At 38.1% G+C, this 15,268-nt stretch overlaps 1 protein-coding gene across 5 annotated transcripts in view; it reads left to right on the forward strand.

Moving 5' to 3' along the window:
• ROBO2 (roundabout guidance receptor 2) overlaps nucleotides 1-15,268 on the forward strand; it is a 643,927-nt gene that overhangs the window by 602,679 nt on the left and 25,980 nt on the right. For all 5 annotated transcript variants that reach the window (XM_061133903.1, XM_061133902.1, XM_061133905.1 and 2 more), the window contains exons 23-24: nucleotides 9,035-9,295; nucleotides 13,479-13,684. In XM_061133903.1, the coding sequence (XP_060989886.1) occupies nucleotides 9,035-9,295; nucleotides 13,479-13,684 (467 nt within the window). The remainder of the gene's footprint in view (nucleotides 1-9,034; nucleotides 9,296-13,478; nucleotides 13,685-15,268) is intronic.

Raw genomic sequence — 15,268 nt, forward strand, 5'->3', positions numbered from 1 at the left:
TTTTCAGTTATATTGTATATATACATATATATATGCATTATATACACATATAGATGGACATGCATATATGTATACCTAAGCTTTGTTGTTGTTGTTTAGAGTCTAAGTTGTGTCCAACTGTTTTCTGCAGCCCCCGTGGACTGTAGCCCACTAGGCTTCTCTGTCCCTGGGACTTCCCAGACGAGAGTCCTGGCGTGCGCTGACATTTCCTTCTCCAAGGAATCTTCTGACTGAGGGATGCAACCTGCATCCCTGCATTGGCAGGTGGATTCTTCACCACTGAGCCTCCAGGGAAGCCCTTACATAATCATACCTCCATATTTTTTCTCTGTATCTCGCTTTCCCTCCAAAAGGCTTCATTTGCTTCCCTGAGATTACAGTTCCCATATAAGAGCATATCATTTTTATTGTACTTGTTTTTAAAAGTTCACATCTGAAATAGGAAGTTAAAACCATACCCTTTTCTCTGACTATTTTAAGAATAAAACTTTATACATGATTTTATGTAACATATATCAATAACAAATTATGTTAGTGTCACACAATTCCTGGGCAGGAGAGCAGGGAACAGAGATGTGCATTTCACAAGAAAATATTATTTACAGGGCTTATAAATATGCATTTTAAAGGCTGTAGTTATAAAATAATAAAATTGAACTTATAAACTGAGGAGAGAAAAGTAATGCTGTTAAACATTTATAAAGTCTTGAACTCAGATAACATAAAACTTGTAAGTAATTTGGTATCTTAATTAGTATATTTGAGATGACTTTGTCCATATCTTGTTATATTATTTACAGTTTTGTATTTTCTGATGTGAAAATCTTATAATACTGAAAAAATATTTTTGAATATTTTCTATATTTATACTCTTATTCATGATATTAACATTGAATAATTTACAGGAGAGCTTTTATGGAAATTTTTATATGTCTTGATTTGACTTATGCATATTTAAAGTTTTCTTGAAATACAAACAACAAAAGCTTTAGAAGTCACCTTTCTGTTTTTAATCATTTTTATTTCTGACAATCAAGGATTCAGCAATTGTATTTCCTATGTTGCTATGTAGATTTTGTTTTATTGTTTCAATATATCATAATAGAGAACTTACTCAACACACATTTTTTTTTTCAAATATATAAGAACTATTAAGCCCAGTGCCAAGATGGAAAGCAGAAGAGATGAAAGAAACAAAAACACTTGTAGTGAGGTAGATGAACCTAAATCCTCTTATACAAAGTGATGTAAGTCAGAAAGAGAAGAACAGATATAGTATATTAATGCATATGTATGAAATCTAGAAAAATGGTACTTATGAGCTCAGTTGTGGACACAGTAGGGGAAGATGAGGGTAGGACGGATTGAGAAAGTAGCCCTGACATGTACACGCTATCATGGGCGAAATAGTTAATGAGAAGTTGCTAAATAACACAGGGAGCCCAGCCTGGCATGCTGTGATGACCTAACGGGGTCATATATAATTATGACTGATTCACATTGTTGTATGGCAAAAACCAACACAAAATTGTAAAGCAGTTTTCTACCAATTTAAAAATAAAGAAATAAAAAGGAATATGAAAGAAAAGAAACAAAAACACAATTAATAAGGAGGATCTGATCCCTGATTCAGGAAACTCACAGTAGTAGGAGGCGGAAACCAAAAATCACACACACACAGAATTGTGTATGGGAAGCCCTAGCTAAGCACATGTGCAAAATAATAACTTGCATACAGAAAGAGATAATCGTGTATGCCAAAGAAGGCTGGGGCAAGCTTATGGAAGCTGAGTTTCGAGATGAATCTTGAATCACCTATTCACAAATAGTAGTACCCAGGTTGGGTGGCTGTTGGATGCCAGGCTGTTAGCCAGAGGCAGAAAGGATAAAGACAGTGAGAAGAAGTCCCTAACATGAGTGCTTCACTGGTGGCTCAGTGGTAAAGAATCTGCCTGCCAAGAAGGAAACACAGGTTCAACCCCGGGTTTGGGAAGACCCCCTGGAGAAGGAAGTGGCAACCCATTCCCATATTCTGCGGAGAATCCCATAGACAGAAGAATTTGGCAATGTACAGTCCATGGGATGGCAAAAGAGTTGGACATGACTTAGCAAATAAACAACAACAAAGTCCCTAGCATAAAGTAGTCTCCATATCAGAATTGATTGCTAACCAATGGCTGCAACAAAATGTTACCAATGTCAGCATTTTCTGTGCAGGTAAAGAGAAAGTTCCCTAGCCAAAGGCAAAAAGTAGAAATAAAAGATGAAGGGGAAAAAAGGAATAGTTCCATTAGCTTTCCTTTAGTACTTCTCCAACTCCTCCTTTGCAATCCAATCCTTTATTTTGCATTATTAAGTAAGCTTCTCTATTGTAATCCTCTTCACATCACATTCTAATTGCTTGTCTATGTCTTTCTGCAGTTGGTAGCTCTTGCATGAGCTTTGTTGAGTTTGAAACAAATGCACAGGGTAGATGATAATCTGAGAAAGTGATGTGAGGCCAGTTGTGAAGTCTTGTATGTCCTACAGGAATCCTGATCTTTGGATATAGAAGGTGGATTGGAGGACATGAGGCCAAGGCAGGTAGAAAATGTAGGGGATATTGCAGCGGAATAAAAAATACCATGAAAATGGTAAGGAAATAAGGCAATGGCAGCAGGATGGAGAAAGAAGGATACATTTTGAAAATATATCTAGCCCAGGGTAATCACAGTCTTGAGAAGATTGTATCTTGCTTTATTACAGTGTTTAATTTTGTTTCTAAGAACTTCGATATCATCAACTATCTTTCTTCCTCTCTTTCTCTCTTTTTTGCTGTGCTAGGTCTTGTTTGCTTTGCACAGACTTTCTCTAGTTGCAGCAAGTGGGGGCTACTCTTTGTGGCAATGCACCCGCTTCTCAGAGAGGTGGCTTCTCTTGTTGGGGAACGTAGTCTGCAAGTGCATGGGCTTCAGTAGTTGTCACTGTTGAACTCCAGAGCGCAGGCTCAGTAATTGTGGCACATGGGCTGAGTTGCTCTGTGGCCTGTGAGCGGAATCTTCCAGGACCAGGGATCTAACCCATGTCCCCTGCCCTGGCAGGTGGTTTCTTATCCACCACGCCACCAGGGAAATCTAGATAGCATCAATTTTCTTTCTAAGCCTTTCTTGAGCCATTTTCCCTCCACAATATTAAGTATCAAAAGTTATCAAATCACTGCCCAAATAGAAAACAATTGGTTAATTCAATACTATATCAACAGTGGTAAATGTTCTCTCTCATCGATATGCCTCTCTCAGCTAGGCAAAATGTACCAAAATGTAATTATTCTTAGCTATAAATATAATGTATTTTAATGCAATCATGGGGCAGTAGGAAGAATTCTATAGTAATTCAGTAGAAAACTGATGCTTTGTTTTGCTACAGCAATCAGAAATTGGCAGGCTTTTCTAGGTGGTGAACTTTATTGTATTTTTATTAGTAATTTGGTGTTTGTATCTGGCCTTTTCACAACTTAGTTCACATGCAACATTGATTTGTTGTCATCCTGCTCATTATTCACCAGGCAAGACAGATAATATGATGCCTCATATTTCACTGACAGTAAGTCAAAGAACAAAAGCTTATCTAGGAAAGGTTGGCCAAAAGACCTTTGGATTGGCGTTAGAATCATTTGCACAGTCTTTTTATGTTATTGCAAGAAAAAGTTGAATTTCCATCACTCAAGATACACATAGATATGAATGTGAAAGAAACTCTAAAAATAGAGCTAACAGTGTTTGATTTTCATAAACATTCATAGAGTCATCTGTTACTTTCTTGCCCTTCTTCAGAAACCACAGGAAACCTAAGTATCTGTTGTTCTGGAATGAATTAAGACACAAATACCTCAGAGGTGATACCCAGTTCTCCCCGTTGTGTGATTTGCACCGAGTCCCAAATTTCTTTCATCCGTTCTCTCATGTTTTTCACCTAGACTTTCTTGTATTCCCCATCCCCCTCTATTTTCCACTTCTTGCAGAAACAACCGAGATGAATCCATGCTTTTTTCTTAGTTTTGCTCATGTTCCACAGGGGGACAGAATTTGCTCACTCCTGGTCTATTAATAGAATATATTTGTAGAAAAGACTTGGGACAATTGATGATAAATGCTCATTCAAGTTAAATAGAATAGCAATTAGAATATTTTTTAGTCATTTAGTGCATTATGCAATATAATTGTATAATGTTAAAAATCACATTTATATGGTTAGGCTCTCCTTTGCTTGATGGTATTTGAATAATAAAAAATGAGTGGAATAGAACTAATTGCAATTTTTCCTATGCTATCTGAACACATTTTATACATATATATACATGTATATATATACACACACACTTATTCCTTCTCATATATTCTATATGTATGCTCACTGCATATATGTGTTCCCTTTAAATTATTGGAAGGATGGCTTACTGCTTATGAAGAAGGGAAATTTTAGGAGATACTTGACTACTTCCATTTGAAAGATTGAATATATAAATGTTCTTTGCTCACATGTATGACATTCCTGGCAATAGCCTATGTAAACAAGGAAAGTCCATGTACTCATTTATAGAATGAAATTGTACTATTTTGTAACAAGATTTGTGGAATAAATTTAATTATAACTATTGATGAAATATAACAGGATGCACATTCCCTACTGAAAATGGGCAGTTTTTAAAAAAACTAGGTTTCTTATATGTGTATTTGTTTGAATTAATAATATAACATTTCAGTTCAGTTCAGTCACTCAGTCCTGTCCAACTCTTTGCGACCCCATGGACTGCAGCACTCCAGACTTCCCTGTCTGTCCATCACCAACTCTCGGAGCCTAATCAAACTTTTGTCCATCACGCTGGTGATGCCATCGAACTGTCTCATCCTCTGTCATCCCCTTCTCCTCCTGCCTGCAATCTTTCCCAGCATCAGGATATTTTTCAATAAGTCAGTTCTTCGTATCAGGTGGCCAAAGTATTGGAGTTTCAGCTTTAGCATCAGTCCTTCTAATGAATACTCAGGACTGATTTCCTTTAGGATGGACTGGTTGGATCTCCTTGCAGTCCCAGGGAATCTCAGGAGTCTTCTCCAACACCACAGTTAGAAAGCGTCAAGTCTTCAGCACTCAGCTCTCTTTATAGTCCAACTCTCACATGCATTCATGACTAATGGAAAAACCATAGCTTTGACTAGATGGATCTTTGTTGGCAAAGTAATGTCTCTGCTTTCTAATATGCTGTCTAGGTTGGTCATAGCTTTTCTTCCAGGGAGCAAGCATCTTTTAATTTCATGGCTGAAGTCACCATCTTCAGTGTCTTTGGAGCCCCCCTCTCACTGTTTCCATTGTTTCCCCATCTATTTGCCATGAAGTAATGGGACCCCGGGGAGAAGGCAATGGCACCCCACTCCAGTACTCTTGCCTGGAAAATCCCTTGGACAGAGGAGCATGGTAGGCCACAGTCCATGGAGTCGCAAAGAGTCAGACACGACTGAGCGACTTCACCTTTACTTTTCACTTTCATGCATTGGAGGAGGAAGTGGCAACCCACTCCAGTGTTCTTGCCTGGAGAATCCCAGGGACGGGGGAGCCTGGTGAGCTGCCATCTGTGGGGTCACACAGAGTCAGACACGACTGAAGCGACTTAGCAGCAGCAGCAGCAGCAGCAATGGGACCGGATGTCATGATCTTAGTTTCTGAATGTTGAGCTTTAAGCCAACTTTTTCACTCTCCTCTTTCACTTTCATCAAGAGGCTCTTTAGTTCCTCTTCACTTTCTGCCATAAGGGTGGTGTCATCTGCATCTCTGAGGTTATTGATATTTCTCCCAGCAATCTTGTTTCCAGCTAGTGCTTCATCCAGCCCGGCGTTTCACATGATGTACTCTGCGTATAAGTTAAATAAGCAGGGTACTGGGATAGAAGGTTGTGAAACTTTTACACCACAGAATCTCTTCTTTGAGTGAAATCTGTGATCTCCAGTATATAAAACATTTTTCTAAAATGCCATCATTTTAAAGCAATTTATTTTTTAAGTCATACTGCTACTTATATAATCAAAGAAATGAGAATAGGAATATAACCAATGATATTTTCTAATATACAAAAATTATTATTTGTAACATGTTAAAGTGTGCCTGATACTAAAATGTAAAAGACATTTCAGAAGAAATATTCCAATCACACTGTATAGGGCTTCTGAAGCAATGTCTTCAGTTTACAACTCATTGAGGTAGAAGGTTGTTTAGGTACCCTCAACAAGAGATGAAAACTGAACAGTCAAAATGTCATCACACTCTGTACAATACCTATCAGTGATGGTCCATCACCTATAGGCAAAATTCCAAACTCTTTCTCAGGGCTGATGAAGCACTCTGTGATCTAGCACAACCTACCTCATCTGTAACCAACCTTCTTTACTTGCCAATCCTTACCAGTTCGAAAACTGAGTTCTTTGAATACTTTATATTTTCCCTTCCTCTGGGCCCACTCATGTGTTCCTTAGAATATCTCCATTTCTGATGGTCAGCATAGCCCTGCCCAACCCCCATACTGGTTTCAGTCTCCCTGCTCTACTCCTTTAATACTTGGTATTTTTGATCATTTGCTTCTCATCAACCTGCCCCACTAGATTATATGCTCTATAAAAAGATCCAGTTACCTGACAGATGATGGTCAAACAAAAGGATGATAAATTCAGGAGTTTTACATAGACTTTATTGTTTAGATCTGTTTTAGTTTAGCAGCAAAACTGAGCAAAAAAAAAACATAATTTTCCAATTTCCTGTGTCCCCATACATTCACGGCCTTTGCCAGTATCAACATCTCCTACCAAAGTGGTACGTTTGGTAAACTGATAAAACTATATTGCCACATAACTGTCACCCAACAGTCATGGTTTACGTTACAGTTCACGCTTGGTGGTGTACATTCTGTGTGCAGATGTACAAAGAACAGTTGGATGAAGCTATAACAGCATGTATACCATCATTGCAGTATCGTGCAGCATAGATTCACTGTTGCAAAATCCTCTGTGCCCAGTCTGTTCATCCCTGCCTCCCCTTGACCTCTGGCAACCACTGATCTTTTCACTGTCTTCATAGTTTTGCTTTTTCTAAAATATCATATAGTTGGAATCATAAAGTATATAGTCTTTTCAGATTTACTTCTTTCACTTGATAATATGCATTTAAGTTTCTTCTATGTCTTACTGTGCATGGCTTGATAGTACATTTCTTTTTAGCACTGAATGATATTCCACTATCTGCATATGCCATGAGTTATATATTCATTCACCTCTTGAAAGATATCTTGGTTGCTTCCAGGTTTTAAACAATTATAAATAAAGCATCCATGTATAGTTTCTTGATAAATACATTTTCAAACAGGATAAGTAGAAAGACACTCAAGTAAAGCTCTTCAGAAATCATCTGGACATTTACAAGTTACTGGTTTGTAAGGGCCTTCAAGACTAGATATATACATTTGTAATATTCATTCTATTTTCTATTTCTTTAATGTAGATAATCTTGTATATGCTGGATACAGTAGTAGGTGCTGGAAATGCAATGTTGAGAATTGTGAAGTTCTTGAGTTAGGATCTCACAGAATAGTGGGGGAAAAGAGACATGAAACAAATAATTTCAGTATGATATGGAGATTGCACAGTATAAGTATTATCAAGTTGTAATCAGTTCCTATGGTGGGGACAGAGAAGGCTCACAGAACTAAGGACATTTGAACTGAACCTTGAAGGAGAAGCAGGCTCTCACAGATTTGAGAATAGTCATATGCAGACCCAGAGATTTGAAAAAATTATCAACTAGGCTGGTGTTGGAAAATAATGGGAAATTAACCTAAAATAATAGGCTTGTGAGATGTGGAAGTGTCTTTTAATCCCCACTAATGAGTTTGAACTTTTCTTACATTAGCAATATCACTGAATAATTTAAGCATAGGTGTGATGTGAATGAAGATTTTAGAAATATAATCCAATTGCCTACATGGAAGATAGAATAGAAGGGATGAAGGTGACACCCCAGGAACTAGGAAATCTAATGGACTGGTTCACATCAGAAGGAGACTGAATTATGATCACAGGACTAGAGGTGAAGTGTAGAATATAGACTTGGGAGATATTTTAGAGATTGACTTTACAGAACAGTTACATATAATATTATTTTTATTAGATATAAGTATAAAATAAGGTTTCTTCTTTTATCCTTGAGTCTTCTTTTTAAAGTACATTGAGATATATCTGATTTATGAAAATAATAGCACTATGGGTAAGGTGTAAACAAAAATGGTACTGATTTTGTGTCACAATTAAAACATTTTGGGTTGATTTTCCATTTTCCCCAGTCAGAATCCCTAAAACACAGTGTACTTAAAAATTGTTATTTTTCTTTTTAGTATATATTTTATAGGATTAGGTTTTCAACTTCTGTTTCATAGATTTTAGATGTTGAAATACACAACATCAGCTTCTAATGAAAAAATTAAGAAAATTAGGGTAGTTGAAAGGTTATTGAATGCATTTTGTAGCACAGTCTTAATGATTGACATGTCACATGGAATGGAAGGTTGGCATGGACCTAGACTAAGAGTAAATAAAATTATCAAACTTCTTAGATAAATATTGGCATATGCTTTTGGTGCAGAAGGATGAACAGGAGAAGAAAGTAGTTAAATCTCCAAGCACTGAGTTCATTAATTGCCCGCAATTTGGTTTTTTTCCATGTGAATACCTTTGTTGGGAAATTATTGCCTTTTGTAACGGTGGGGTAACAATTAGCTAATAAGACCTTTTAAGAATAAATTGAGATTTTGAGATAACAGATGTACTTATGATTAGAAATTAAGATAATATCTAATGATTTACTATAGGTGATTTGTTATAATAGTGCCAACAACTAGAAATCAGGCAGAAGTAAACTGAGAGAACGTCTTAGATGTTCCTGTGGTTGCCACTCATTCCCAGTGTAACTGTGTGTATGCCTATGTGTAATGCGTTTTCTTTTCTTCATTTAATTTCAGCTACGACAGTGATAGCTGGTGCCCACCATTACCAGTTCAAACTTATTTACACCAAGGTATGGAAGATGAACTGGAAGAAGATGATGATCGTGTCCCAACACCTCCTGTCCGAGGCGTGGCTTCTTCTCCTGCTATTTCCTTTGGACAGCAGTCCACGGCAACTCTGACTCCCTCCCCACGGGAAGAGATGCAGCCCATGCTGCAAGCTCACCTGGATGAGTTGACAAGGGCCTATCAGTTCGATATAGCAAAGCAAACATGGTAATTGTCCTTATTAGTTCAGGGGACCCATGCTTTCTGCACCCAGATAGGGGAAAAGTTCTTGAACATTACACTCACTAGAGAGTCCCATTGAAATCTGCAGCTGGAGTTAGAAATGCTTTGGTACAACTCCATAATCATCTCGATAAGAAAATTGACTGAATAAATGTTAAATAATTTGACCAAAGTCACACAACTGATTAGAGTGAACTGGAGCAAGAATTCAGGATCTGCTGAATTTCAGGCTCAAGTGCTTTTGAGCCAGAATCTTTTCTAATGTACAGTTAGCTTCAATTAGCTTCTTCTTGAACTCACTTCCAGCATCATATGAAGGACTCTTTTCAGAGTCTTCAAAGTGCCTATGATTAATTCTGTATGTGGTTGTGAATATGTAAATGTAAGCTTCTGCAAATCACACATGGTCAGTGTCAGTTATTAAAAGACCTTTTCTGGATTGAATTAAATGAGACAGAAAAAAGCAACAATATTAGTACAGTAAATGCATCCCTAGAAAGCCGTTATAATACACTGTGAGTATCTGTTCAGTTATTCAGTCATGTCCGACTCTTTGCAGCCCCGTGGACTGTAGCCCACCGGGCTCTTCTGTCCATGGAATTTTCTAGACAAGAGTGGAGTGGGTTGCCTTTTCCTACTCCAGAAGATCTTCCCAACCCAGAGATGGAACCTGTGTCTCTTCTGTCTCCTGCATTGGCAGGCAGATTCTTTATCACTTGCTCCACCTAGGAAGCCCTTAGAGTAATAATACCTTACAAATACAAATTCCCTGTTTTCCTAATAGGTTCGTAAACTTTCATAAGATATAGATGACTGTCTACTTATATATCCTATGAAAATACAAGAATAGTGAGATCGACTCTCACAATTTTGTGCAATTGTTTTTTCTTATTTACTCTCCCTTTTCCCAAATAGTAACATATGAGTTTGACTCTTGAAAGTGAAATCTCAGTGACATTTGATTATCTCAGTGACATACCTCTGATTATGTGCAGACTCATTGATTTATGTCCTGTGTTTGAAGTTAAATTTTCACAAAATACCATTAGCTTCTTTTTCGATAGTTTTAGTTACTGAGATAAGCTGATAATGAGATAAATCTTATTCTCAGTGTTAACTATTTATTTCTAAATATATAACTAAATATACAAAGAGATACTAAAACCTGGAATATCACTTAAAGCTTATTACAAGCATAGGTTCTTAGAACCAGAGGTTCTTGAACATTTTCTCAATCACCAGATTTTTTTCAAAGGTCAAAGACAACTTGCTCTTAAAAAGTATTATTTTTCATCAGCCTGCTTTATAAAACACTATTAAAGCTGAAGCCAGCTCTTTTAAGAGCCAAAGAATTTCCTTCAAGTTAATTAAATGAAACCCTGAAGCTTAATCATTTAAAGCACAGATTCTAGCTCAGGGATTGTCAACTCTGCCTGCATTTTGGAATCATCTGGAAAACCTGGATATATAGTCCCCACCCCCAGATATTCTGATTGCTTGGTCTGACATTTGACTGGGGTCAGCCAAGGTTGGATCATGGCCACACTTTACTAGCTGTGTGACAACAGGCAACTTCCCTAACACTTCTGTGCTTCAGGCCTCCATTTGTAAATGACAATGATAATTCATAGTAACTGACTTATCCACAAATTGAGCGGTCCCTCCAAGACCACCCTCACTTCTGACATTATTTACAAGTTTGGAGAGTCCCCAAGATTACCCCCAGGTTTAAGAATTCACTAGCAGGAGCCACAGAACTCACTGAAAACTATAATTTTCAAAGTTATAGTTTATTATAATGAAAAGATGTAAATTAAAATCAGCCAAGAGAAGAAATGCATGGGAAAAAGCTAGGAAATTCCAAAGTCAGGTTGGTCCTTTTGGTCCTTTCCCAGTTTAGTCGTGGAAAGCATAATGTCCTAGCAACCCTGAGTGCCAAAATGAGTGGAATATTGTCAATCAGGGACGTTCACACAAGCCTTGAGTTTCAGAGTCTCTATTGGGGGTCTGTCTCCCAGATGTGGTTGACTGTCTGCATGGCTGACCCAATTTCTGACCCTTCCTGAAGGTGGAGCTGATATTGTATGACTCCAAGTCCCCATGATAGGTCATATTGTTAGACTTTCTGGAAGAGCCTCCAGCCTCCAGGTGAACGAAGACATTTTATCAGACGGGACATTCTAGAGCTTAGAGATTACCTCTTAGGAGTTCAGGGCAGACGTTTCAGTTCTCTTTGGGCAAGGTAAAATTCTTTATTTCACATCTTAGTTTTGGGAAGAAGTAGTGAGTTTGTACTTATATATAGTACTTAGTATCTAGCCACTTCATAGCTGTTACCATGCTCAGAGGGCATGGGTTTTCACCTGAGTTGTTCACTACTCAGTTGTCTAAGATGTCTTTCCACTCTTAGTGCTGCATAGTCCCTTGCTGAAGGTGTGAATAGTTCACCTCCACCTGTCCCAGGCACCCACAGAGCTGACTCTGCTTCTCTCTCTGAGTGTGCTTCCACTCAGCCTAACCATGCCGCCAAACATCACACTGGCTCCCCACATAGGGGGTCCAAGGATCTCAGGGACAGAAGGTTCCATGTGCTCACATAGCAGCTTACCCTACTGAAATGGCGGTGCCTCCATCTGGGCTGCACGGGGACATCACTGGAGGAATATTTCCAAATAACAATTCTGGGCTTCCCGTCCAAGGATTCTGTTCATATTGACCCATGAAGTATACAACACGCTTATACATATCACGTATCCTTAATTGCAGTGGTCTTGAATGTTTTTTGTGGGTTTTTTTGCCACGCCCCATGGCTTGCAGGATCTTATCTCCCTGACCAGGGATTGAAGTCGGACCCTCAGCAGTGAAAATGCTGAGTCCAAACTGCTGGGACAGCAAGGACTTGCCACTGGTGGTCTTTTAAGCAATTTGTATCAAAGCCAAAAAAAAAAAGTTGTCTAAACATATGCCATATTCCCTCTTTAATGACAGTAACAAATAACAGGCTTGCTTTCCTTCAGCATTTTATGGCTTAGAAAAAAACTCCTAAGTAGTCACAAAACAAGCCAACTGGACTTTAGGGTCCAGCTGTGCATTTTGTTAGCCATGTCCGTTGAAACTTAAGTCACTTAAGTTTGAACTTCACTTTTCTAAATTCTGAAGGAGAGATGGTGATGCAGATTCTGTCTACTTCACAAGGTCAGGATTCGAGTTACCCACTCGTTGCAGCTGGTTTGCTTGGCACACCTGATATTCTAAATGCACAGTGCTAAGGTGCCTTCTGCCTTTGAGGTATTTAAGACTTTGATGGAGCGTCCCAGGTGGCGCTAGTGGTAAAGAACCTGCCTGCCAATGCAGGAGACATAAAAGATGCGGGTTCGATCCCTGGTTGGGAAGATCCCCTGGGGGAGGGCATGACAACCCGCTCTAGTATTCTTGCCTGGAGAATCCCATGGACAGAGGAGCCTGGCCGGCTACAGTCCATAGTGATGCGCAGAGTCGGTTCAGACTGAGGCAACTTAAAGCAGCAGCCCCAGGGTAAAACAGATGCAAAAATAAGTAGCCAGGATACAAAGTAGCCATGCCTCCCCTACACTGGATTAAAGTGGAGACAACTGCCAGCCTGATTCCTGGAAGATCATGCAGGAAGAAAGCCTGGGAGAGCAGGGAATGGGCGGGTTGGAGGGAGAGGGTGTTTGCATTAGGTTTTCCTGTGATGTCTTTTCTTCATAAAGGTCAGCAGGCGACATGGGTTACACAGGCTTAGTAGAACTTCTACAGGAAACCAGGAACATAATTATGTTCTTTTTGGACCAAAAAAAAAAAAAAAAAAATCAGATTTAAATAGATATTTGTGACGAATATTCCTTTCTCCTTTGTGTGATTTATTTGAACAAAAAATGCTGGGACTGTGCTTTTTCTCTGTGTATCATCCCATAAATACCCATAGAAGGATGTGCTGATCTATATCGTTTGTTATAGTTTTGGCAAGTCATATATGCATAGCCCATTGTCTCTGCTGAAATGTAAAAACAGCACAGTAAGTTCCAAAATTAGTTAAAGGAAAGTGAGAAGACAAAATGAGTTACCATTGCATGCTGTTTAATTCTAATTACAATTTTGTGGAATGCTAATCTATTCTTCTTTTTTGTTCTTCCCGTTTGAATCCCAGGCATGTTCAAAGCAATAATCAACCTCCGCAGCCCCCAGTTCCACCATTAGGTTACATGTCTGGAGCCTTGATTTCCGATTTAGAAACAGATGTTCCAGACGATGATGCTGATGATGAAGAGGAAGCTTTAGAAATCCCCAGACCCCTGCGAGCGCTAGAGCAGACACCTGGATCCAGTACGGACAATCTAGAGAGCTCTGTGACAGGTAACGGAACTGATTGCATAGGAATAACTGACCCATTTGTCACATGAAAAATGCCTTGAAAATCAAATACTTTCTTATGTAAGATTTATTCCACTCCATCTATTTTGGTGACATTTTTAATATGTTAATATTAAACACAGAATTCAAAAAGGATTTGGAAATACTTTTGCTTTGCTGCAAAATGATAAGAAAATTCATGAATTTTAAAAAGCTTTAAAGACATGAAAGAAAACTCAATTATACACAGGGCTTTCATGAAAAGTTCATTCTACTGGGGAACCAAGTCTATTACATAAAAACCTTGACTTTTAGAAATGATATATTTTGTATATCAGGAGCAACGTATGAAGAGAATACAATCTTAAAACGCTTCTTAGTATTTCACTCTGTAAAATCATTCACTGATGAAAATAAGCAAGTCTTCAGAATAAGCCTCTTTAAGGTTGCACAAGGTATTATTTTTAGAGTGGAGAGATGGAAAGCAAGATAAACTATAAATTTATGCATTTCATATTGTTGATCCAGTAATTGCTGCTCTCCCCAGAAACACAGTTATTTCTACAGTTTACCCTTTTGCCTTCCTCTGGCCTCCTTCACCAAGGGTAAGGCTGCAATTGGTATTCCCCTAGGATGATCCCAGGATTGCATCCTATTTCCAAGGATGTCAATTTATCAAATTGTATTGAAAAAAAACTTAAATCCTAGTGTTTTCACAGTGACTGTAGAGAAAAGTAAAAGTTCGGTCCTTTTAGTCAAGTAAATATCCATTCGTTGATACACACACACAGGTGCATTTTACCTGGCTATAAAGACGTACCTGCTACAAATGTTTGCTTCTGTTTATCATTGGGTTCTTCAGTATACCTACCCATTTCTGTATTTACCTTCATGACACCCTTCATTCTAGGAGACCTTTTACCACAGTTCCATTTAATTTATTTTTACTCCAACAGCTTCTTAATTTGCACTGCATGTTACAGTTCAGAAAAACTGGCGGGAACTACTTTATGACAGTGATGAAGAAGCTTGAGTACCTACATGTTTCCCCTGCATGACTTCCTGAATTACACAATGTAATGCACAAGCCTCCACTTTTCAGGTTTTCTTTTTTGCCTGGGGGCTGTCTGCTTGCCGAGCTAATTAAGATTTAAGAACTCCTGTGATTTGAAATCCAGATCCAACTGAAGGTGGCAGAGCAAAAGTTTAAATTGTTGAATGCAGAGAGCTAACTTATTAGTGCAATATTATGCTAAGCCCCTTTGCCTGAATTTCTAGCATAATCTCCTTCAGGGTAAAATTCTGCATATTTTTGCATATCTCACTAATAATACTGAAATTTTCTCAGTTAGGAATGCAGTAAAAAAAACTGCAATGATAAAAGTCAGCCATAGCCTATGTAGTTCTTTTATTAAATATTATAATGTCGAAGTAGATAAATATATCTATAAATCAGGAGAATGTCATTTTGAACTTTTACATGCTCACTTACTAATATGTTTCGCTATCCAATGTGACTGTTGTTAAAAACAATCTGAATTTCTCCTTGAAGCTAGTATAACGTTCATTTCAAATGAAGCTTTTATT

The sequence above is a fragment of the Dama dama genome, chromosome 31 (assembly GCF_033118175.1).
Source record: "Dama dama isolate Ldn47 chromosome 31, ASM3311817v1, whole genome shotgun sequence".
Classification (NCBI taxonomy): Eukaryota; Metazoa; Chordata; class Mammalia; order Artiodactyla; family Cervidae; genus Dama; species Dama dama.